Source organism: Atta colombica, unplaced genomic scaffold (genome assembly GCF_001594045.1).
Source record: "Atta colombica isolate Treedump-2 unplaced genomic scaffold, Acol1.0 scaffold216, whole genome shotgun sequence".
NCBI lineage: Eukaryota > Metazoa > Arthropoda > Insecta > Hymenoptera > Formicidae > Atta > Atta colombica.
The window spans coordinates 192,993-218,572 of record NW_017259312.1 but is presented as its reverse complement, the minus strand read 5'-3'; the positions used below and the strand labels follow the sequence as shown (position 1 = coordinate 218,572).

The 25,580-nt window shown below is 37.2% G+C and overlaps 2 protein-coding genes across 2 annotated transcripts in view; both read left to right on the top strand.

Annotated features, from left to right (window-relative positions):
• LOC108687777 (junctophilin-1-like) overlaps positions 1-16,887 on the top strand; it is a 34,193-nt gene extending 17,306 nt beyond the window's left edge. The window contains exons 4-10 of the mRNA XM_018193726.1: positions 6,370-6,665; positions 6,752-6,919; positions 7,168-8,262; positions 8,970-9,178; positions 9,449-9,586; positions 10,106-10,430; positions 16,717-16,887. Coding sequence (XP_018049215.1) covers positions 6,370-6,665; positions 6,752-6,919; positions 7,168-8,262; positions 8,970-9,178; positions 9,449-9,586; positions 10,106-10,430; positions 16,717-16,881 — 2,396 coding nt within the window. The 3' untranslated portion in view covers positions 16,882-16,887. The remainder of the gene's footprint in view (positions 1-6,369; positions 6,666-6,751; positions 6,920-7,167; positions 8,263-8,969; positions 9,179-9,448; positions 9,587-10,105; positions 10,431-16,716) is intronic.
• A 592-nt stretch (positions 16,888-17,479) lies between these two features.
• On the top strand, positions 17,480-24,209 carry LOC108687776. The gene is made up of 3 exons (XM_018193725.1): positions 17,480-17,606; positions 19,698-19,907; positions 20,551-24,209. Exons 1-3 carry the CDS (start codon positions 17,502-17,504, stop codon positions 20,635-20,637), a joined length of 402 nt encoding a protein of 133 aa, XP_018049214.1. The 5' UTR covers positions 17,480-17,501; the 3' UTR covers positions 20,638-24,209.
• The last annotated feature ends 1,371 nt before the right edge of the window (positions 24,210-25,580 follow it).

The window sequence follows — 25,580 nt, the reverse complement described above, 5'->3', positions numbered from 1 at the left end:
CTTTATACGGCTCGGCTGTTATTCCTGATTTTTCCTGGCGTCACACGCCTTACGTCACGAGAATCCGCTGATTGCGTGCGAAAAAAAGGCCGCTGCGAATTTTAAATGGCGTTTAATTAATGTCAAGGATAACCGTGAATCAGAAGGCAACAATGGATTAAAAACGGAATAATCGAGAGTTATTATTACTGAAAAAAAAATATTTCAACAGCATTATTTTAGTTGAAAATAATCTTATTGATTCAATAACAGTATTAATAAAACAATACAATTTCATTAAAATAAGAGCATGAAGTATTTCATTAATGATGTTATTATATAATAAAATTATTTTCATTAAAATAATGTTGTTGATATAATTCTTTTTTTTTTCAGTGTAATTATTGAATATAAAAACGCAAATCCGAATAGTTATCTATGATTAATCATAAAACGAGAATTTTATCTATAACTAATTATTTTTTTTCAGTGTAATTATTGAATATAAAAATTCAAATCCGAATAGTTATCTATGACTAATCGCAAAACAAGAATTTTATCAAGTGCACTTTATGATTCGTAACGTGAGATTTACATTATGATCGATTAAATGAGATTTAGGGATCAGTTCTAAGTAGAATTGTAAAATAGGTTGTTCTCGTAAGACTTGTAAGAACTTATGATTGCTTATAAATTTATGTTTATAACTTTAATATTAATTAATCATGAAGGCCTCACAAGAGACCTTCAAGAAATAATAACAAAATCAAAGTTTGTTAGGAGTTAACACAAAAAACGATGCGTAATTTTCTTTAAAACATTTAATTTTAAAACAATTATATGTGATTTGACTCCTGTATGTTTTGACTCCGGTTTAAGTTTTCGTCGGCGAAACATTAAATCTTAAAATTGTATGTTATAATTTCTTCCCTTTGGTTATAGAAATTCAAATTTGTTCATTCTGGATGGCATGTACGCAAAGCAATAAATTTTGCAAAATAAAATGCGGACGTAATGTGGATTTTCTATTCGTAATGTACCTACAATTTTAAAATTTAAGGCTCATCTACATAGAAGTCGTAGACGATCGTTAATCTTAAGTCGTCAGAAACTGATTAATCGCAATTAAATATAAGAAAAATACTTGATTAAGATTGATCAATTTCCTACAATTTGAAACCCTACGATCGTCTACGATTTTTATGTAGACAGAGACTTTAATGTTTTTTGCTGATAAAGCTGGAATCCAAATGTACACAAATATATACAATAATTGTTAAAATTAAATTTTTTAAAGACAATTACGCATCATTTTCTTTTCGTGACCATTTTGTTTTTGTTATTTGTATTTTATACAATTTTTACAGCTTTTTGTTAGCTGCAAGATTTAGAGAAATCTCTCAAGATTTAGAGTAAATAGATATTTACAAACGATCATATATCTTACATATAGAATTACTACTTTAATCATAAGTTCTTACAAATTTTATGAGAAAAATTACGATCCTTACGATTTTACCTAGAATTGATTCATCAGTTTTTTTCGGCAGCTCGTGGTAATATCGTGACAATACTTCGATAAGTTTCCCAGTAAGACGGGACAAAGAAAAAGTATGCCACTTTGTTATCGCAACGACGCTCGGCAACCCGATGCACAGCTATGTAATCATACATGTAGCACGCATGGCGCTCGGATCGAAGTCACAGAGGACACAACGACGCACGAATATTATAATCAATAAGAAAGCAGCCTGCTGTTTCTCGAAACAAATGGCTTTTGAGCAATATTAAATGAAAACAGACCGAGAAATGTGCAACACAAATTAAAAGAACGATCAAGGAGTCTTATTGCTAGTATCTAATGGATTTTACTGACACGTACATTGTCCGGCGCAAATTACGCTATAAATGGCCAGCGTCAAACCGGAAGTGCACGGTTCTTGCTCTATATTTCTTGTGCGCCTCATTCATCTGATCGATCGTAAAAGAAAGAAAGAGACAGCAGTTTTTGTAATATTAATCGCTCCTATACATAGTAAAATTCTTAATGATAAAGTTTAAGTCGTGAAGTTTCAAAAAGTTCTCGGAAGTCCACTTTTTTATACGACAGTCTTGTACGGTATGTGAAGCAATGTAAAAACAGATAGATATAAATTATAAAGATATAAAGATATCTTTCTGTAATATTTCTTTTTTTTTTCTTTTATAAGGACACGTATTTCTTAGAATTTCTACCACCCTCCCTAGATAGAGACACAAAACTAAAAGACAGTTCAGACGACCTGTTAGGGTGGTTTGCGACAATCTAGTGGAGGCTGCGGACCGAAATACGCTCGCACGGCCAATTCTCACCAATACCAAAATGCGTTCTGATGCACGTGCAACCAACCACCACCTCGGAAGATGGCCGTGCTATTTCAGGCAGACTAGCCAGTGCCATGTAGCGAATCAGGACCGTATTGCACATTTAGTTCACCCTGCAGAGATTGTTCTTTTGCGGCCGTTCTATCTCGATTTTAATTCACCAAACATCATCTGTAGCTATATGGCTCTCAGTGTTTTAAAAAGAAAGCAAAAGCATTATTAGATAATGGCCAGCAAGCGCTAACGATAAATTTTGAAACGTCAAGTTTGACGATTATCTTCCACGATATCGACGAGCAGAAATTGCACTTCAGTTAGATTAAAGGTTCCCATTTCGTGCTTCCTACATGACAGATATATGCTAGGATAACCCCCTCCTCCCCTCCCCCCTATTCCGTGTTAAACTACGTTAAATCCGACTTGCACTACCAATACTCTCTATCGGGAAATGAAATTTGTGGAGACTATCGATCGTCCCATGCGCAAAGCAGTAAGAGAAACAAATGCAAAAAAAAAAACAAAACGCTTTGCTTCACAAAATAATGCGTTATTCAAATGTATGTTAAATAGACATTAGGTATTTGTGCATCGCCATCAATCCAAAATGGTATCTGATTCATAATTTATTTACACGAGATCGATCCAATCGAGATGAACTTTTTCGACGATTCCCCGATCGCCGGAGGATAATTAGTGTGAATTAACTTACGAAGTTATTTGCTTATGGAATGATTCTTGACTAGAACACTGTCGAAAGTTGCAGTGTAAATTAGTAGGACGAGAATTAGAAGCTCGATAATAATTAATCTGGGTCGTTGCTGACGGATACGCGATATATTATGACGCGATCCACTTTTCCGCGTATTTATTATGTAATGCTGTTCAGTTAATGTCTCTATGGAATTTGATAGCAACTTAAACTATATCTATTCAAAATTCATTAAAACCCCAAGGGATACAGGGACCACAGAGACTTTTCATGCTAAATTGTCTCCACGCGACTGACAACCCGAACTGACCTCGATAACGTAAACACTCTGCGCAAAGTGGATGTCTTCTAAATCGATCCATAGATTTGTGCAGCGAGCTTAAAATCATAAATCTTTTGGATAAAGAAAAAGAGGAGAAAGAGAGAGAAAGAGAAACGCTTCCAACTGTGCCAGGACAAATTCTCGAGAGCTCTTGAAGAAAATATCACTGCAGAGTCGCCATCATGTTAATACATATAAACAAATATATGTATCAGAGTCGGGGAGCATTACTTTTCCGTTACTTTTTATAATAAATGACGTTACAATTTTTTATAACTAAACGCTAAGGTTGGAAAAGTCCTTTGCAAAATTCAACCTTAGCATAACCTTAATTTAATTATAAAAAATTGTAACATTATCATCAAATTGTTTATTATAAAAAGTAACGGACAAAGTAACACTTTCCAATTTTGACATATACTAAAATGAAAAACTATCCAAAAACATCAAGTCAACAGAAAGTCAAAATGATTTTATTTTGATCATATGAAAGTCAAAACAATGATTTTTTGTTACAAAATTTTATTGTTTATTGATGTTATGGATTGAAATAAAATCATTTTGATCTTTTGTTGAATTAATGTGTTCCTTGGGTGATAAAAGACGCGATGTATAGGATTTATTTTTATTATGTTTATCCCAGGGATGGACAATCGGAAGTGCAAAGGAAGAAAAAGTAATTGAGTAATATATAATAACTCTCTTTGAAAAAATAAAGAAATAACTTCCTCGGTTGGCGATCTCTTTCACATCATAAGAATAATTCAAGAAGCATAGATATGCAACGCGCGTGCCAATCTTTCTGAGAAAATCGTCGAGTAAAAACTCATTACCCCGACTCGATACAACGAAGTAGTCTCATAATGCAGAAAAATTTCGCTATAGTCGGGAAATGTAATGTTTAAATATTTACACGCGCACACATGCCCGCGTACTTTTCACGACGATATGCAATTCGTGGGCCTACTTAAAAATTAATTGAAAACGTGCGGTTATACATTCGGACTGACATCGTTGCCGCCGCGACGGCAATTTCGAGGATACATTCGTATACATTGGGCGTCTTGTGTGAACGCCGCGTGACCCACTTGCTTAAACGCTAGCGAAATAATATTCCGTCGTTGCGAAGAGGGGAGACGCCTGGCGTCGCCATATATAGGGTATCCCGTGTCGCATCGTGTGCCTACTAATGACAGATTTCTTGACGAATTGAATTTGCGTGAGATTTTGCAAAGCAAAAATTTGACTTCCTCGTTGTAGGGAATCTTTCAATTTTCGATATTAATTCAATGTCAATTTTGATTTTCAATGTTAATCTCAGGAGTGAATTTCCAATTTTCATTGCCGTTTAATATTATTTTGTTTTTACATTATATATTACATTTGTTTATATATTATATTTATATTTTTATAAATCTAATTATTAAATTGAAATCAAAAATATTGCATTAAATGGGACATCGAGAAAAAAATCTAAGCGGTTTTATTAATATTCATTATTATGTTTTTAACATATTTAATATATATATATCAATGATCAAAATAAAAAAAACACGAGATATCCGCTGTGTTAACACGAATAAGTAACAGCAACGGAACTTGCTGTATGTATTCAAGGCTGAATTGTGTCAGAGAACTGAGAAGAAAAGCATGATGCGTCCCGTTCCAGTGCAACGAAACGTTGACGCGTCTCGTCATCACGATGCATACGAGTGACTTGGTTTGCATGCCAATAAACGTCGTCGGCCGAAACTTTTCGCTGCGACCGCAATACCTCCAGGACGCCGAGCTATTCAACGCAGAATAGAATAACACTCTTTCGAAAGAACAATCCGCTCGCAATGCCCAAGTAGCTTGCTATTGATATGATCTCTCGATGATTTAAAAGTCGCAAGCAACAATACATAATAGTACATAATATTTGATGATTATTAAAAATACAAACTACGTGGATCACGAAAATAACACGCAACATCATTACTTCGCGGAAAGAATTACGCATCTTCCGCACTGCGTCTTTCATACAATTGGAATTCGCGTTCAACTTCTCCGACGGTTTTTTTCATCGATTCGGAATTCGCACGTTCTCCGAAAAAGCAAGCGTAACTGGACGCATTCCATCCCTAAGCGGGGCGCGCGTAACCGCTCGCTTCGTATACGTCGTGACTCACGCAAAACATTTTGAAACACGGTCACGTTTTGGCAAAAACAATACATCTTATTGCCGAGTGTAGGCAACCCGGGAATTTGTCGTAATCTACTGACGTGTCACTTCCGATTTCTAATGCCGACATAGTTGTCGCATATTTTTTGTTCTTTCACTCAGTTATCCTAAAAAAGTTAAAGTCACTAGGTTTATAAAGTACCGCAAACCCTCCATCATTTTAGCTCGAAGACGCGACGATATTCGAACCTATGTATTTGTATTTGTATTTATAAGTTACACGGTGTGTGTATAATGTGTATATGTACGCTATTCGACGTCATTTTGGCTTAGGAATAAAAACCTCATTCGGAACTTTATTAATTTAGTGACAAAAGTCTTACAAAAGTGTCCTCTTTATCACCAATGAACAATCACGATTCGATTTTAACGATCAACTATTCAACGATTCGACTATTATTAGTACGAAAGATTTTGTTAAATCCGTAAAGATAAAATTTAAAACAAAGTTACAGCAAAATCATTGTTACTAACTTCAATTCTTCAGATTCTTCTTTTATCTAAAAAAAAAAAAAAAAAAGAAATTTTTTCGAAGAATTTCTAACTTGTTTAATACAGAATTTAACAGAAAGACGAAAACTTTTGCCTCAACGTAATACTTGAAACTCTCAAAATAAAGTATATTGAATCACGCGAAGAGATTTATATGTTAACACTAAAAAAATAATTTCATCAGCTCTAATGGACAAGGCGGCGTGTAATTCACTGATGGAATGTCCCGCCTCCAACTCCTGTTTCTATTTCTGTTGCGTTACATGGATAATCTTGTAGGTACTTATCAAGGCCAATGGCTCCGCGGCATGCGGCACGGTTACGGGGTGAGAGCGAGTGCGCCGTTCGGTTTGGCTAGCCACTACAAACCTCCAAAGCAAGTAAGAGCATCCTTGACGTCGTTAAGGAGCGCCGATGGAGGACCAGCGGTCGCTCCAACGCCGGAACCCACCGACAGAAGGGATCGACGTGTAGATGATAGTCGAGGAGGATTTGTCCTGAAAGCCAGGAGCGACGATCCACCGGCTCGGAGAAAGAGCCTCACCGAAAAGTCCCTGAAGAAGGGTATTCTCTCGGTAAGACACTTCTCTCGTGAAAGGACGAAGAATTGATAATGAGATTTTTTTAACAGAAATTATCTAGAAGAATATTCTGTCAATAGGGTCTCAAGATACGAAAGCAGAGGAGTACGGGAGATTTGGAGAAACGTGGTACTGGTGGTAGTATCAGAAGTAATGCCAGCTCAGCGTCGTGGATGTCGACCGAGAGCTCACAAAGTCAAGCCTCGGCGTCGGTTCACACAGACAGTAATGCATCCTTTGTCATCGAGGTGGGTCACGACATTTGTGTTCCTCAGTTTCCTTGCGACTCGACAAACCTCTAATCGGATTTTAATTTCGTTTCTGCGCGATCGTTAAATCCGCTTATTCTGATCGTATCAAGAGATGCGAATAACGTTAATACTAGTAACTTGTAGCATAAATGTAGTATATACTCTTGTAGTGTATGAATTTAAAGTTAAAAAGAAATAAAATAATTAGCAAAACGCGTAGTTAATCGCATAATGTCGATTCGCAGGATGAACAGATGGACGCGTCGGTAACTGAGACGTACTTGGGCGAATGGAAGAATGATAAAAGGACTGGTTTCGGCATATCCGAGAGAAGCGATGGATTGCGATATGAAGGCGAATGGTTCAACAATCGCAAATATGGCTACGGTGTCACCACGTTTCGTGATGGCAGCAAGGAGGAAGGAAAGTACAAGAACAACGTGCTTATCACTAGTCAGAAAAAGAAACATCTCTTCCTAATCAGGTCCGCCAAATTCCGTGAAAGGATAGAGGCGGCAGTGAGCGCAGCTCAGCGGGCGAGTAAGATCGCTCTGCAAAAAGCCGATATCGCTATCTCTAGGACGGCAACGGCGCGAGGTAAAGCGGAATTGGCCGATATCGCCGCCGAACATGCCAGAGAAGATTCCGAACTAGCGCAACAAACAGCGAGGCAGTTCGCACCGGACTTCCGGCAGCCGGGTTTAGAAAGGTTACGGAATAGAGAGATACCCAAGTACGTTCCGCCGCCACAGGATTCCGTGCCGGGTAAGAGTATCCTACATAAGGCAGCCAGCGTAGACCAATCTAGCGGCACCACGCCGATCAAGAGTGCCACGATGGCTGTCGATTCCGTAACGACGATAACGACGACGAACGCGACGCCAGCATCCGCAACGAACAACACCGTCAGCAATGTAATGCAATCGATACGTAGGACCAGTGTAAAGCCTCTGCCGCAGAATCAGCTGCCTATGCAAAATCAGATACCGAATCAGGTACCGCTGGTGAATCAGGCATCCATGAATCAATTAAACACTCAACAGACCTCGCTGATCAGTCAAAATCCGTATCAACAGTATCCGTATCAGCAGCAAAACGTGACGCAAAATCCGATTCCGACGAGCCAGTACTCGAACAGTATACCGAACCAGTACCAACCAAATCAATACAGCCAGCAGCATCACCAGTTCGTCCAGAACAATCCGTACCAGACGCAGTATCAACTGACTAATCCATCTCAGGTTGAGCAACAATACTCCGATTATCAGCAACAGCAGCAACAACAGCAACCAATTGGATTGCACGATTTCCAAAATTTGCAGGCTTATCCCACTCAGCAGGTGACTCCGGTAGCAATATTGCTCTCCTTGATCTTTCTTGGCTTCCGCGCACGCAGCTTTCCACGCGCGATAATTCAATTTACTGATTATGATTTATCGAGTTTCATATGCCTATGGCAATGTTGTATTTCTCTGTGTGTATGTGTTTCTTTTTAGATCTCGCAACCGACGTTTATATATAATTCCATGACATTCGTCCAAATAAATCAATTTGGTGCGCAGTTTTATAGTATAAGGAACTCAATAAGTTTCTACACATGCGAGTTTAGTTTCATCGATAAATTTAACATGCGTTTAACAATAGCTATACTAATGACTAATTATCGATAATCCTAACGTTTAATTATTGATATTCCTTTATATTTTTTTGTTTTGCATAATGATAATTAGTTCAATTACGCGTAACATTCTTAATTTTGATTGAAAATTAATGGAAAATTCAACAGCCAAATAGGAACCCATTGCTTCTTCTCTTGAGATGTACGAATTAATCGTCATACGATGAGCCTGCAAAATTTTGGTAACCTCTAATAATGAAATATCGAACAAATACAAGATCTTTCGACATCAATATCGCTTATCTTTATCGAAAATGTAAATAAAAATACTAGATATGTTTGAGTAACATATTGAAATATGTATTCAGTTATGTATTTGTTCGGCTTGTGATTAAAAACATTGATTAGAGCAACATAAAATAATTTCAGACTGTATTACCCAATCAATATGGGCCTGGCCAGATGAATCAGTACAATTCACAGCCAATGTACGCACAACAAACGCACCCGTCGCAATATCAGCCTGATAACATCATGGATACAGCGAGGCCGCCGAGCTCCACGAGTTTACGAAGAAATAGTAGAGTCCTGAGTCCTCAGGATCGACCTGGCATTATTGGTCAAACGCTAAACGACAGGTGCTCTTTTTACAATAGCAATAATATACATAGCAATTTAAAAAGATGTGATTTGTTTTTATTTTTAAGAAATTTTCTATATAACTTTAACTATAAGAGATTTTCTATATAACTTTTATACAACTGCATCGTAGTTCTGTGAAATCATATTTAAAATCATTATTGCACAAAATAAAATATTTTTTACAGATTTCACACTTTTTTTAGATTTGTCGTTTGAGATTATAATTACATTACAAATTAAGATTTTAAGCGATTAATGTGTTATAGGCTGGATCATTACAAGAGACCACCTAGTCGCGACAGTTCCGTAGATCGTTATGCCAGAGCGCATTCCCGGTTAATTGGATCAAGACAACCATCCGTCGACAAAACCATACCGAACCCACCTCCGGAGATGCTCGACAGGTGAATAACATCTAAATTGACATATTAATTGACATTCGAAAAAATTTATTTTGTTTACCACCTGAGATCGTATATGTATTGTATTATAATTCAAAGAAAGATCTAAACTGAAGCCTGCAGTGTTTGTTTTCCTGGATGGCTTGCGTTTTGATAAATTACTAGAAATTCTGCGTTCTCTGTGGTGTAATTCTATAGTAATTTTTATAGTAATTTAGTAAAACGTAAACATTCCAGCAGGAAAACAAGCATCAAACAAACACTATGCCACAGGCTTTAGAGTTGCATTCAGAAATTTATAGAATATCATAAAGGCTATGGCACACAAAAAATCTTAACATTTTGGATTTGCTACTGCTAATGTTATTGCCTTACGTTCTCTATCATTGACCAATTTGCTTACGTCTTGCTGCCTTACATTTTTCTGTGCCTCATGAGCATTTAAATCTTTTATCATGGACGTTTAAATCTTTTTATAGAACTATCTTAGTTCTTTGAAATCAATGATTTTACAATCAACAGATCGACGAGAGCCCCAAGCGCGATAAGAGGAGGGACGCCGCTGAATGGTTCCGTGATAGGCAGCGGCGCCGCGACGCCGACATATGCCGCGCCAACTCCTAACCAGTTTGAGGGGGCTCTCATAAAAAACCGTAGCCTTGGACAGGACATTCTGCCGAGTCCTGGACAGCCTAAGCGTACCGAGAGCCTCTACATGGCTCGTGGACAGTCTGGCGGCGGCGGCGGTGGCGGTGTCAGTGGTGGTAGTAGTGGTGGTGGTGGTGGTGGCGGCGGTAGTGGTGGTGGTGGTGGTGGTGGTGGTGGTGGTGGTGGTATCGTGCCGAAGGTGAGTCCTTATTTTCTTATATGTATTTGTTCTTTTTATCCATTTTATATATACATATATATGTGTATATGTATATATAAACAAACCCTCGCCATGTGCATATATACGTACACCCATACTTTCATCTTATACATCGGGAGGACGTCTTAGCACTTACGTCAGCTACCTCGAAAAAGAATTTTCGAATGTGCCGACTCTACAGATATATCTGTTCTACAGAACTCTACAGATATACTGATAGTTCTCATTCTTCAATATTATGATTGAGTGTTGTTTTAATATTCATAGACGATATTGACGATCCGAGTCAGATAAAAATTTCCATAGAGGATTCTGACATCTCGTGCATTGACGTCATCGGACAGGCAGCATTTTTAAATTATATTCATTCTATGTAAATATTATTATTCATTATATTTCTACCGTGCGTTACATCGACATTTCAAGAGAGTTAATGCCACTATAGCTATCTTTTCAACTGTTCAACTGGTTTTTCGCTGCTTATTCACTTGGAACTTGAATCGCGACGTTCATTTTTTGAATGAATATAAATTTTCCATTCGGATGTGAAATTTTGATGTCGATTTCTCGTGAATGACAAAGATTCGAGGAAATATAATATAATTTGACAATTTGTTTGGCGTTCACTCTGCCAAGAATGAAACGAGATATCTCTTTCCAAAACCAACTTCGGAAATAACTTCGACGGTCATTGTATGTTAAAACAAGATAACAATCGTTCGACGTTGATTTCCAAGAAAATATCACACGTACAAGTCGAACGATATTAGATTTAAATTTTTCTCGCAGCAGAAAACGACTATCTGATATTTTACAGAATTAATAGAATTAGTCTACGCTGTTTTTTCAAAGTCCAATTAAAAGTCAATCTTTTAAATATTTCTCGTTTCATATTATTCGAAGATTTTAATGAAACGATTCTCAGCCAGAAATAATTGGCCGATCAACGTCGAATCGATATTGATTCAACGTTGATCGACCATTCATTTCTGGCTGTTGTACAGAAAATTGCCATAAATTATGAACAATAATCTCCGTCCATTTATGAATAATAATGCAAATAATTATTCATAATGACCAGCGGTTATATTATACTGTACATAATCTCCCAATGAAACTAGAAATTATCATAAAAAGTGATATCGAAAATACGTTATATTAGTTTCACATATCATTCTACTGCGAGAATTCCAAATATAATGATTCCGGAATTATTTTCATAAGCCCGAGTATCATCTCGCCCATGTTTAAACCTTGCATTTTTTTATTGCGATATATTTCTTGCACCTCGCCTGCGTTCTCGACGCACCCCATTTTTTCCCCGTTTTTCCTCTCGTTCAGATTTTTCTCACCATATTCGCCTCTCTTATTATCTAGTTTACCTTACCTATCTCTGTATCTCTTCTCTTCTCTGTCTCTATTTGTCTCTCTGTGTAACTGTGTGGCGTTTTGTGCTGTGTTCTGTGCATGCCATCCCAGGAAGCAGGCTGGACGGTCCCCGCCTTCGCCGCAACGTCAAAGGGCCGCGCAACCCTATAAGTATAAGTATAAAATATGTATACAGAGCGATGTTATGTAAAAATAGCGGTTGGCAAGGAAGCGCAGCTTTCGATAGGCTCACGTTGCATTTCGAGCCGAATCGGAAATAAAAGAAATTACGATTCGCGCAACCCCTATCGCCATTTCCGCCCAACTCACCTCGGCATTAAATATTTCAGAACGAATTAAGTTCCGATAACCAATCTCGTCTCGGGGTAGTTTTGAACGCGCGCATTGACGATATTTTTCTATGAATTTACGAATCTCTGCATCGTCCGATATTACCTTAACTAACAGAGACGCGATTGCGCGGTTTGAACGCTGTGTCCGAATAGTTAATTATGTTAATGCAGCTGTCGAAACAGGTTCGCGAGCGGAATCGATTTGTTCGGTTCCCGTCGGACTGGTTGAATTTTCGCAGTTTACGTATGTTCACTTGATATATGTTGAAAATGTCAGGTAGGTTTCCAGAGCGGGGCCTTATATGAAAATGAGAGAATTTTCTAGTAACGAACATTTTTTTGTGAAAAATTTTGGTGCTATGTTATGGGACGTAACGCTTAATGGAAGAGACATTTGTACCTGGTATAGATTGCTATTAGCTGTTAACTTCGCCGCGATGTCGAACAATAAAGACGCTCATTAATAGAATCGCGGTTGAAGGAAGCGCATTTGAAATGAGCAATGCATATTTATGGGAGACCGACTTATTTTTCTATGGGAACACTGCGAGCCTAGTGAGTGACACGATTTGTTTCACTCACGCGAACAATCTAGAATTATTGTCAATTTTTGATCATCAGCATTAATCCTGGAATAAATCCGTTTCGTATCAACGTTTGGCAATAACGATTAATACTTCGCTATTGCGCAATGAATTGGAGAGAAGATAGCATGTCCCGTTTAATCCGTTGAAACTGATAAAGAGAGCGTGCATTTATTCCAGGATTAAATAAATAGTGATCAAAACGTAGTCGACAAGAAATGGTAGAGCTTAAATATTTTCGAGGTATCTTAGATCGTGTTTCGTCTTGGTCATGAAAGAAGATTGCTGTCGTTAGGCAACGCTATTGAGAAACGGAATTATATGCTAAAGAGAATTAGCAGATTTCGTAAACCGCGCTTGAAAACATAAATTGGCAACGATGCCTCATTGTATCAATTCGAGATACGATCTATCATGCTCATTGAGTAACATGCGAGATCGCCGACGGACCAGTTCAACGAACAATAAATGTAACACTACATGTACAGTTCCTTTCAGCAAGAGAGAAGAAACAACTAAATGCCCTCCGATTTTTATTTTTTTTTTTTTTGCTCGGTACACTATGGTCAAATAAGATTATTAATACGCGCATCTCAGATAAAAACGCGAGTGCATAAACTATCTTTACATAGCATAAAATAAACGGAAGTGTCTGTGTATATGTACGATATATGTATATGTATAGATATTTGCACAGAAAAGATTATGCTAAAACGGAATAATATAATGCGAGTTGGCTCTCTACTTTGTAAAACGATAGAAAAAAATGAAATGAATCCTTGTTCGCGCACAATTCTTCTACATTATATGTAACTTTCCGTTTTTTTTTTCTCTCTTTTGAGAATAGCTATTCGAATTAAGAATTAGGCAATCTACTTTAATTGCATGCGCACATATATGAATATAAACTCGTGCGCGGAGCTGAGCTAAAGCTGGCGCACGCTTATTACGTCCATTAACCGCTAATTAACGGACTTCGGAAGGTAAGCCTAGCGCGTGGCGTGGAGGCGGGGACCATATTTTTGCTCTTCCATTCTATTTTAACATTCCTCTTTAATCATATTTTTAAGTCTTTTTCGACCCTTCTTCCGAGCCCTCTCTCGCTAGTCACCTCTCCTAGATTATTCGCCTAGATTATTCGCTTAGATTACTCGACCGATCGATACCACTCAATCTGTACTCTCAGATATGCTCTAGTTGAATTTTGCCATGTATTCAAGCTCATAACTCAAATGGTCTTATATTTGATTTATCAAATATTAATATTGCTATCACAGAGAGGGTAACTGCTAATTATTATCACTTGTCGAGATTACAAATGTACGAGCTTTACGAGAGATTCATTTATCTACCACCTCCACGCCGCTTCTTTTTTCTGTTTTCTGGTGGTTGAAAACGTTGTTTTTCTAACGCATGCTTGTCGTGAATTCGAGTCTATATATTTGGCGCCAAATGTGCATAGATAGAAACTTGTTAAAATGAAAGTAAAATCGTGAGGGAAACGTTCGATACGAAACGAGCCTTAAGCATGCAGGAGTCTAATTAAATCTACGATATTAGTCGCCGTTGCCGATATACATACGGATGTTATATTGTAGTACAATACTTGTTTCACGCACATCGCGCACGCATAAGAATCATCGCGTAGAATAATTTGCCGCCCACTGTTAACGTGAAGGGAAAGATATGTGCGAAATGCGAAAGCTTATTTTATATACTGAGAAACGAACGCTCTCGAGAAGAAAGAGAACTGGAAACGCGAGTTTTAGAACCGTCTGTGTCAAATATATTTATACGCTTATGATTCTTTATACAGGAAAAACGTCCAGATTACAGACGTATGAATATGTTCCGTGTAAATAAGGCTAATATTCGAATTTATGAGCAGATGATATGATGAAATTATGTATGATAATAAGATTAAGAGCAAATCTTTAACGATCGAATTTGCCAATGATACCTGTAACTGTGAGCCTAATTCTTAAATGGTCTATATAATCGGAGTATAAAATTCTAATTGATAGAAATTATATTGATCGCACAAACAAGATATTACTCTTTGAAGATTTTAATTAAACTATGAAGGAATATTCACTATATTTTCATACAGGACCGATTTAATGATATTTAATATATCTGCGTTAACACCTTAAGTCACAAATCATGGTTTCGACAATAATGATGGTTGCATAAAAAAAAAAGAAATGTCGCGAGGAAGAGTCTAATGATTTGTGCGAGTCAGTCCGCATAAAATGCAACAATATGATGCACAAGTGCAACTTTGAATGCAACATTCCCAAATAAACACTTGAATTCTGACTTAAGCCGTTAATCTACCCATGTGTTCACAAGTTACTCGCTTATAACGACTTTCAAGTATAGTATCGAATTGTTCGGGAAGAAGTAAGCACGAGAGAAGCATCGACATTTCGTCAACGTTGAAAACGTAGTATTTTTCTTAACCTTGCACTCAAGTGCCAACCTTGCGAAAAGCGTTGTTCTGTTTCCGACTTATAAAAGCTTTTCTAGATACTTAATGAGTCAGATATAATCACGTTCTAATTTATAGTGTGACGCACAATTATTTGTAGATGTAGTCGTATAGATGTAGAAGATCAGAGGATCGAAATAGATAATACGCATATTTGCTAAATTTCCAGATTACATTTCGTGAGAAAGTCAATCTTAATGTAGAAACTGTACCGATTTCGTTCACCAAACAACGACGTTGCATTCGATGTATTGAATGTATTTATGTATATTATGTATAAGCTGTTGTTAATGACAGATTAAAGAGAGTATCGCGTAAATCGGACCTCTTACTGCCTTTATTATCTATTGTCATTTTTCAGAAAAGCTAATAAATAATATTCGCCGAGACAAAAAATTGATATTGAATAAGGTATTGGGAACGATTAATGGCTACTGAAGTATGTGCGTTTTATATGATAAGATATTAATATTTTAAGATTCAATTGAGCAATCATAATATTCAAACGAGTTCTATGGAAATTATGGGCAATATGTAGATTCACGAGGAAGATCGCAAACAATGAAGACTGAGCAATTGTATGCAGTTTGCGAACGAGGCCATGGAAATTCCGGTTTTAATATTAATTACTTCATTATCATTTCTTATAATTTGTCAAGTCTCATTCATTATATAGTCAACGTACAAAAACATCGGAAGCTTCAAAAATTACGAAGTATTAACGTTTTCTTTTTAGTAACAAGTGTAATAAAACCACTCATTATTTGTCATTGTTTATTGTTGTGCTGATCCGATTGAAGATAGATTTTATGTCGACGTGGATATAATTGCCACCGTGAAAAAATATTACTTCATTAGCGTCATGCATTAATTAAATTGGATTAAACAATCGATTCAATAAGGAAACTGCCTCGAAGTAATCGCGCCATTAGCGAAGCAAATTAAATCATTGCACCATGCCAATCGAATTACTTCGCCGGGTACAACTAACTAATCTGCAACAACGGGCAGACTGCGCAACGCGATAAATGACAGACAAAGAAATTGCAAATAAGTGGGACGGACGTTTTCTTGGCGCACGAAAATTCCGAAATTCTCGCTGTATTATATATTTCATCGCATGCCAAACGCATGAGTCAGATAATTCGGATCTGGACTTGATTTGCGAAAAACTGTCTCACGATGGTACGATAAAAATTTGCAATTTAAATTTTGAATTCTTTTTTTGCCAATATTTTAATAATTTTAATAATATTTTAATAATTTAAACTTCAAAATAACTTCAAAATAACTTCAGCTATTTCGAAAAGATTTAAGAAAAACTGGAGATTTGTAAGAGATTTTTCGGGAGAAACCGAATAATTTTGCCAACGTCAGTGAACCAAAAGTGGATCGAATTTTGAGATTGGAGCATAATCTTTTTTCATGTCATATTCGCTATTATAAAATCCTCGTAAATCAGTTGCGAGAATCGACAAGGTTCTGGCAACGTCCCGATGCAGATCTCCGCGGGCGTCGCGACGTTCGGCAAAGTTATTTCAAAGATAGTGGGGCATCGCTCTATTTCGGTCGTGCTAGCCAGGGCCGTTCAGTCTGCGGCTCAGCTTCCTTACCGGGAGGCTGCGAATTCGTAATTTACACTTCAATTTGCCTCTTTTCGTGTCCGGAAGTCATCGAAAAATGGCAGAAAAATAAGCGAACGGGTTTCACCCGCTCGAATGCAAACACATATTCGTACAGTTTCAAAAAACATTTCCGATCGAGAAAGAGGCAAAGAGAAAGAAAGCTCGGTGTGAACGGAAGCGCCAGTTGGCTCGATTATTGCTTCCGGGATGATCTTTCGAATTTAACGCGGATTCGAAAAAAAAAAACAGTGTTCACTTAATTTCATAACGATGTAACGTAAAAGTGACAATGTAATGAAAATTATTTAACAATTAACTGTAAACTGTTTAATCACGATATATAACACGGACCTGGTCTATCCTTGCAAATAATATCGGCCGTCAATCAGAAGTATGATAATTGAAGAAAACTGTCACGTACCAACATCAAGAGTTGTAAATCCGTTACAGATTTTAAAGAAAAATTTATGAAATCAACAAGTACATCGTACGAAACAAAAGTGCAATTTTAAAAAAAAAGAAAAATTAAGCCAAGCAAACGGGAATGATTTTCTTCTTCGTGGATGGTTAAAAACTCGAAAAATTTTAATGTATTCTAAGGGTGCCTACGAATCATCGTGAGAATAGAGATGTTTTGGATCGAGGCGGACGAGGAGGAGGAGGCGTTGCTATGCAGCCCCGCTCTGATGGCCAGGCGGGCCTCAGAATCCTGGATCGTAGCACCTCCAGTGGAGGTACGCGAGGCAAATTCACGTTCTAACATTTTAATAACCAAGTTAAGCAATGCGTAAAAGTTCATGCAGGGTGGGTAAACAATTTTCTTTAGAATTTTCTTCTAGAAGAAAGTACGGAACGAAAGATGAGGAAAAAAAATAACGCAATAGGTAACGAACGGGGGGGTGGGGGAAACATTGTTTGCGCGGTCATTAGAGGTGGAATCAGCTGTGCTTAGCGACAACGAAGCACGCTCGATGGAGAGTAGAAAGATGGAGGATTTACGAGTAAAACACGTCGTAATAAACGAGTGCAGTCAGCAAACACAATAGATTGCATAAATATAGTATATAGAAAAAAAAAACTGTGGCCTTGTTTAACTGCTGTTCTTATTTAAGAAAATTACAAGAGATAAGGATATGCGTTATGCGAAAATATTCAATTCAAGACAAGAAGCTTTTTGCAATTTAATATGCATGATTTATTAACAAGGTGTTAAAAAATAGATTCAAGATCTAGAGAGTAGATATTCGATAAATTGAATGACTAGAATCGATTTGTGTAAAAAATTTTATAAATCTATGCCGTTCTATACAAAATTGCAAATAAGTTATATGTATTGATCAAACTAAAAAAACTTTTAATCACACTTATTAAGTCAGTTCGTGCTCTCTAACGATAAATCTTCGATTCTTATTTTAACAACCTGATGAAATATGAAATTATGCATATATTATCGCAACAAGAAATAGAACGTATACATTTATGTAATATTTAGAATTTATTAGTTAATTTGCACATAATGTTTAGAACATCACGCGATGCGTACGGAATTTTTTTATAATCGTGATATGAATGAATTTTTGTAAAAAAGGGAGTTCTTGACTATAATTCAAATTACTTTTTTATTTATTTACTCTTTGCTTAAAATTTAACAGATATATATATAATTTTTTCTTAGAACTACGCTCTTTGAAAAGTTTATTCGTTTAGTCACAATAAATTCGTTTAGTACAATAAGAATGTGAAGGTCGATACGAGTCGTTTTAGGATTAGATCTCTCGGTCTTTGTATCTCACTCAGTGCTCGAAAACTTCGTCTCTCTCTTAGGTTTGGAACGGCTCCAAAGACCCTCCCTTCCGCTCGTGCTCTATCTCCTCGCCACCCGTTGCGTTCGCATGAAGTGCTGAATTAATAAAACACGTAATTACGGGAATTCGTTGCTCTAACATAACCGATTTTGAATCGTTTTCGTGAAGAATGTTGTTAGGATGATAGAATTTGAAGGAGGATTTAACGCGAATCGTGATAATGTAATCCTGTGACCAATACTATGATTGGCTGCACGTAGAAGATTGAATAAAAAACTGAATTGTCTGAATAATCAATAATTTAAAATTCAATGATAGTTTCACGGACCGATATAAAACAGAATTGTCTAACTTTTGACATCACGCAAACGAGCAAACAGAAATTCGAACAAGAGAAACGCTGATATATATACAGTTCTGATATAAAACAAAAGCTTCAACAAATACAATGGAAACATGTTAATAAGCTTGAATAGAACACAAATTAAAAAGAGTTTTCTCATTTTCTAGAGTGTAAAAAAATGAGCAATTTTTGCAAATTTAAAAGAAAAATCTGCACAAAAATAAAATTATTTAAATACATTGTACAATTTTCACTTTCTTAGTTTACTTGACTCTCAATCAAATACTTATAACTTCATCAATTTTGTAAATATGAACGACATGTATTTAAAAATTTGCAACATGTATTTAAGAGTTAAAAATACAACAAATCCTTGCACATTACATATTCACGAAACCGATCTTCAAACATTGGACTTTATTAAAAATAGATGTTTAATTAAAATAACTAAATACGTTATTTCACCTAGTTTTGAACGTTATTCCCTGTATATAAGAAGTATATTCAAAAGTATAATTGCTATTGCTTGACAATAACTCCGTTTTTTTCTTTCCGTTGTATACCCGTTTGATGCTATATAAAACGTTAAGGCAATGTACATAGTGTCGATAAGTAATTCGCGTTCATCGCTCGAGGCCCATCTTTCTTTTTGTTTCTCGTTTATTTCCTTCGTGCAGGCGATGCCAGTAGCGGCAATGCCCTTTCAACGAAAGAAGTCACTGCCGGACGTAGCACAGCCGATCCAGCTCACGGCCACCTCACCATTGTCGAGGGAAGAAGTCAGTTTTCTGAGCAGTATGAGGAGAGAGGAGATCCGCAGGCAAGTCGACGAGAGCGAGAGGCTCAGAGCAAACCCGCTTTTGTACCTGGTCAGTCCGCAGGTTAAAGTGAGTATCCTCCGTGTTTCTACCTGATCGTCGAAACTATTATCGATGTTGACAATGGCGCGGCATCAATCCTCGCCGTTTCAAAAATAAGAGAAAACACGGAGCAGCACTTGGCAGAGTGTTACGGTTTATTTCGGATCAAGTCCTGTGCGTCTCGACTTGTTACGCAAAAATATAACGCACCACGAGAAACGCGACGATTCTAAATAGGTTCTTGCACGGTTCTCGAAATCAGCATCTGCTTGATCCAATTTCGCAATCGCGAGTCGCGAGTATAAACCGAATGAAATCACTCTTGTGCATGTATCTCAAGATGATGAATGAAATATTTTATACTTATTCTGCAATAGCCGTAAACGTTGTAATTAGTTGCAATTATAAGAATTGATCAATCAAGGAGAATGTGAGGAAAATATTCGAGTGTAATTGGTCATTTCTTATAACTAAAACCACACTTACAACTACACTTACGGCTATTGTAGAACAGGCATAAAGAATCATCTACATTAAGAGTAACATTGTGTTGTAAGATGTAAGCCGTAAGAAATCTACCAATTGAATGTAAAAAGAGTAATTGATTTATCGCAAAGTTAAATGGCTCGCGATAGGAAAACTAATAAAGTAATATCCCATACTGTTGCAGGACTGGTTCTCCCGCCAGCAGCTCGTGATGCTGGTGCTCTTCATCAACATATCTCTAGCTTTGATGTTCTTCAAACTGCTGACGTAGCAGCCAGCCGACGATCGGGTTCACGGACTCGTGAACGTGGACGTGACCTGAGACCTGGTGGCGCCGTGACACTTTGGGTCGTCACCGAGCCAGAATTTCGAAGGGAAACGGCAATGTGGCCGCACCAAGAATCGCCGGGAATGGCTTTCACCAGCGGTTCATTCAGTCTTACGCGCCGCGGGCGCTACGTTAAGAGAGGAAATCTTTGAATTGGGACCGACGAAAAGGAGACTCGAAGAGGATCAATCTCGGCGGAGATTTTGTCGCGCGAAGGCGGCCGTATAGTCGAATTTCGAGCGATCGCGAAAATCTAAGTAGATGAGTAAATAGAGGGAGCAGCATTGAGGCGAGAAAATATCTCCGAGATATTTTCGAAGAGATTTAAAATGGATTTATCTTTGAATATTGTAAATTAAAAAGGACTTAAGCTTCAAAAGAAACAATAAAAGAAAAAGTTCAACAGGGATTTGAAAGAATTTGAATGATGAGTGGAATTCTCAAAGATCTTTTGTAAAATAAGAATACTTGTCTATGACAAAAGTTTTCTGACAAAGCGTTTTAGACATTTGCCGCTTAGACCCTTTTTAATTGGCAGGCTAATATTTATTGGTCAAAAATTTTGGAGAAAAAAAAATGATGAAACACCTAAGCGCAGTTTGTCATTTGCGCGAGAGGGAAACATCAACAAATCTTTTGGAAACGGGGAGTATGTACTCCCGCAACGCCTGTGTATCATACCTATTTTTACACCAAATACTTTAATAACGCTACTTGTAAGAGTAGGTCGAGCCCTTTCGGGCGGGCCATCGATCGATCGTATCCGATGTACGAATCTTCTTCTCTAGTCATAATTTTCTCTTTTCTGACGATCGGCTCGAGCGCAGTAATAGCGACGATCGAATTGTACACGATCGACTTTTTAACGAGTCAGCCGCTTGTCGACCACTTCTAATTAAGACTGGCGCTGTCGAATTTAAAGCGGTATAGGTATAGGTACTCAGCGGTATAGTTGAATCATCCGAATCGTACTTACGGCTATTTCCTTAAAAGTAGAGATTGTTATACTTAGCAATGATCGTAATTGTAGCCGTGGTGCCGTGCGCGTAAAGATTCGCTAACGCGCATCCGAGCATTTATAACGTTCCACAACGATTATACGGTAAACTAAGGCGTAAGTTTATAAACAGAAGAGACATAGAGAGTTGTCATACTTTAGAGAGTCGTCGAACTTTTACAAGCCCTGCGGGATTATAGTTACAATTACTATCGTTGAATGTCGATGATTGAGATTTGAATCCATCGTATCTTGTCTAGAATTACGAAGTTTCCCGATAACGAAATATGAATATGTCAACCTGAATATGAACCTGCGCACAAATTGAAAGAAACATTTTCGCTACGAATATGAAGGCCGCGAAGCGCAGCACCTATGAATAATACACGTAATGCATAAAGCATAAGAAAACTGATCAGAGTCTTTCATTTCAAAAAAGAAAAGAAAGGAAATGAAGGACTTTGGTTGATTCATTTTCTCATACATTATGCGTTATGCGAAACTCTGTACTTCCGCTCTTCTTCTCACCTTTCGGTGTGAGATCGAAGGTTGACGTGCGCTTGTTTTTCCTGAAACAACGACACGAAGAATTGACATTGTTTTCTCTGAAACGCTTTTTTCTACGTCTAAGAAAAATATTAGCGCTAAAAATGCGAATGATTCATATCGTAACAATCGCGCGCACGCAATCGCGATAACATCATTCATCGAGACGCAAAATCGCAATCTCTGTAACTGTATATACAAGTGATTCTTATCGACTGAACTAGTGTCCAGTCTGCCACCAAATTTAGAAGCAAATTAAACATGACTTTCGATAAAATCTTGTGGACGTCTCGAGAAAGAAGATAATCATCCCATGACTATTATTCGACACGTAAAACTAGTATCAAACGCTCTTTGATCCATGATATCGGCGGTTCGCTGACGTTTATCTCGTATTTCGCGAAAACGCACAAATCGCGAGAGAGTTATCTCTCGTATTCCTTCTCACTATTTCGCGACAGATCGACGATCGGCCTTCCTGCGCTCGAGCGACCGTATTTTTTCTAGCCTCGAGGGCATAGCTTGTATATCTCTAGGTAAATTTGTAAATAATCATGTAAACGCCGATTGTGTGCGATTGCAGACTTTGTTCACAATACGCGATACCGTTCTCGCGTGATCTCGGATACAATTTGGCCGGAAAGCGAGGACTACCGATAGTCGAGATCACTTTTTAACTCGAAGGATCTCACTTTGGTTCATAGCGAAACTAAGCTTCTCTCTTATTCCTCTGCTTTGACAGTGCCAATGACGTAGCCAGTGTACTTCCGCGAGGATAAATTTGATCGGCGACATATATGCATTCGCGTTCAAATTATGCTCCAAATCCGAAAATATTGGTTCAAACGCGAACACGTGACTCGAAGTTAATATAATACGTTCGATTAAGATGCAACGGGATGATATTTTCGACGCTATCCATATTGAAATTGCGAAGAGCACAAAAAAAAGAAATTATTTTTGTCTGTCATTTCGCTAAGTAAATCGAACGAATCCATTTACAGGATTACAAAATTAATGCTGGGTTTACATCTGGCATCTATCTCTTGATGCACGTTTGTGTCTGACTGTAACGGTTAATTTATTATAAATAATTTCTTTCTAATATTCAATAATAAAACAGGATATTAAATTGAGAGAAATATCGAATAAAAATGTCAAAAGTAAAGCCAGTATAAAAAATGAGTGAAATATTCTTAAAAAAAATAGGGTCACGTAGGCAAAAAGAACCGAAAAGAGGATGCATAGGCATACGAAATAAGTTGAATGTTCCAGCTTAGAAGAAAAGGACCGATGGCTTTTTGTCACGAGGTGCATTCGCATAGATACTCTACCTATTACGCACATTCGTCGTTGCGGGTCATGCATTGTATATATATTGCTATTATATATATAAAATTTATTAGTTAGTTAGTAACCGGAGAGAAACTAGAAACGATTTGATATTGAACGTTGGGGGAAAACATCCATCGGGAACAAGAGGAGATTGGAGTCGTGAAAGGAACGAGGCGAGGGTAATTTTTGTCACCGAACAAACCATATCACTTAATCAAAGGAAATTTACGCGATTCGTATTGTTTTATTTATCGAATGGGAAAATTTATTTCGCAATTTACGGTACGATATCATAATATGTATATATTATGATCACGCATATATACATACATAAGAGCATATGTATATTTTACTTGTTATATCTCTTGACTATTATCGTAATTAGGGCGCATATCCCGTTATTATTGTATATTATTATCATTATTACTATTATATTATTAATTATTATTTGGATTATTATTATCATTATTATTGTTATTATCCTATTGAAAAAAAAAAATACGAATATTTAAAACAAAACATGAACGTGGGAGAAATTTTGGTACTTTGGAAAATGCGATAATGGAACCTGAGGCCCATTGCCATTGTTAATTTGCGCAAACAATGATTCAATAAACTTGTATCATAACAGATAAAACTGTCTCTGGTAATTGATTATCACGATACTTTGTTTTGCTATGTCCGAATGATTGTCATCCACGTCGTAAAAGTAAAAGAACGCGAACAAGATCGACGATTTAATTGTCGCAATGACACACATAGCTTTATCGTGTAAGCAAACGATTGAGAATACACAGAATGGTACTTTCCATTATTACTACACATATAATATGTAAGCACACACGCATGTACGCATGAATACTTTCTTTCCAAAGCACGGGTGAAAATCGCAGCGTAATCGAACGATGATTTACGTCATGAACATGCAGAGTGTGTGCTAATCACGTTCATTAAAATAAATGTTTTCTCGCACGTATACGGATGTGTTTACAAACCGACGAATCGAGAACTTCGAATCTGCGTAGTTGCCGAAGCCAGTTGGAGATCGCAAATAGATTGTTGTGGCTTTAAGGTAATATTTTGCAATATGAACATCGTCATGTTGTCGGGAAGTAAATAGATGCCGCAATTAAAAATGCTTACGGTAGCAACGTAATTTTCTCAGTTGAGAAACAACTGAGGAGAGACGACTTCCGGAGCATTACAAGAAATTTACATCGCTAACATGATTGTTGAGACGTCTCAGGGAATTTTCTCGAAAGAGGGAACGTTTTTCTTGCTGGTTAAAATCGAATCAGTCACGAGGATCGGCCCGGCAAAATTGAAAATAAATCGACGGTTATCCTTCCATTGCGTTAGCATGCACTTGATGTTTGCGCGATTGTGCTGTTGCGTCACACATCGAGTGAGACTACGTCTCTATTACCGGTGTCAACGTCATTCGAGTCAGCGAGTAAGTATCAGACGAAACGTGATCGCTTCAAGCGAAGTTTCAATAAATAGCCATAATCGATTGCGAGCATAATCAGTGAGCGACGATATTTTTGTTTAATGCTAGTTTTTCCAAATCGTAGGAAGACCTCAAATCATAAAAACAATGCAGATAATTAAAATACATAATCGAATATGTATAGAGGATTTCGTTTGTATTCGTTTTTGTATTTAAATAGTTGGACTAAGTAAAAGCGTAAACTCGAACTAATTCCGGTATACTCTCTGGCGGTTCATTTGATATTAAAAATGCTTCGAAGCATTTTTGTAACACTAAATCTCTGTCGATCGCGATATACCTATTCAGAAAAAAACATGCCATCATTTTTTGTCTTTTAAACTGAATTAAATGTGGTAGTCATGTGGTAACCATCAATGATCTTCAATCTTCCAACGTTTTTAGGAGACAGTATACCTAAACTCGGCCTTATTTTTGGAACCTCTGGAATTTAAGTCAGAGTAAAAGGAACAGTCTATCTTTAACGCTCATTCGGCGTGGAAGTTAAACTAACAAAGA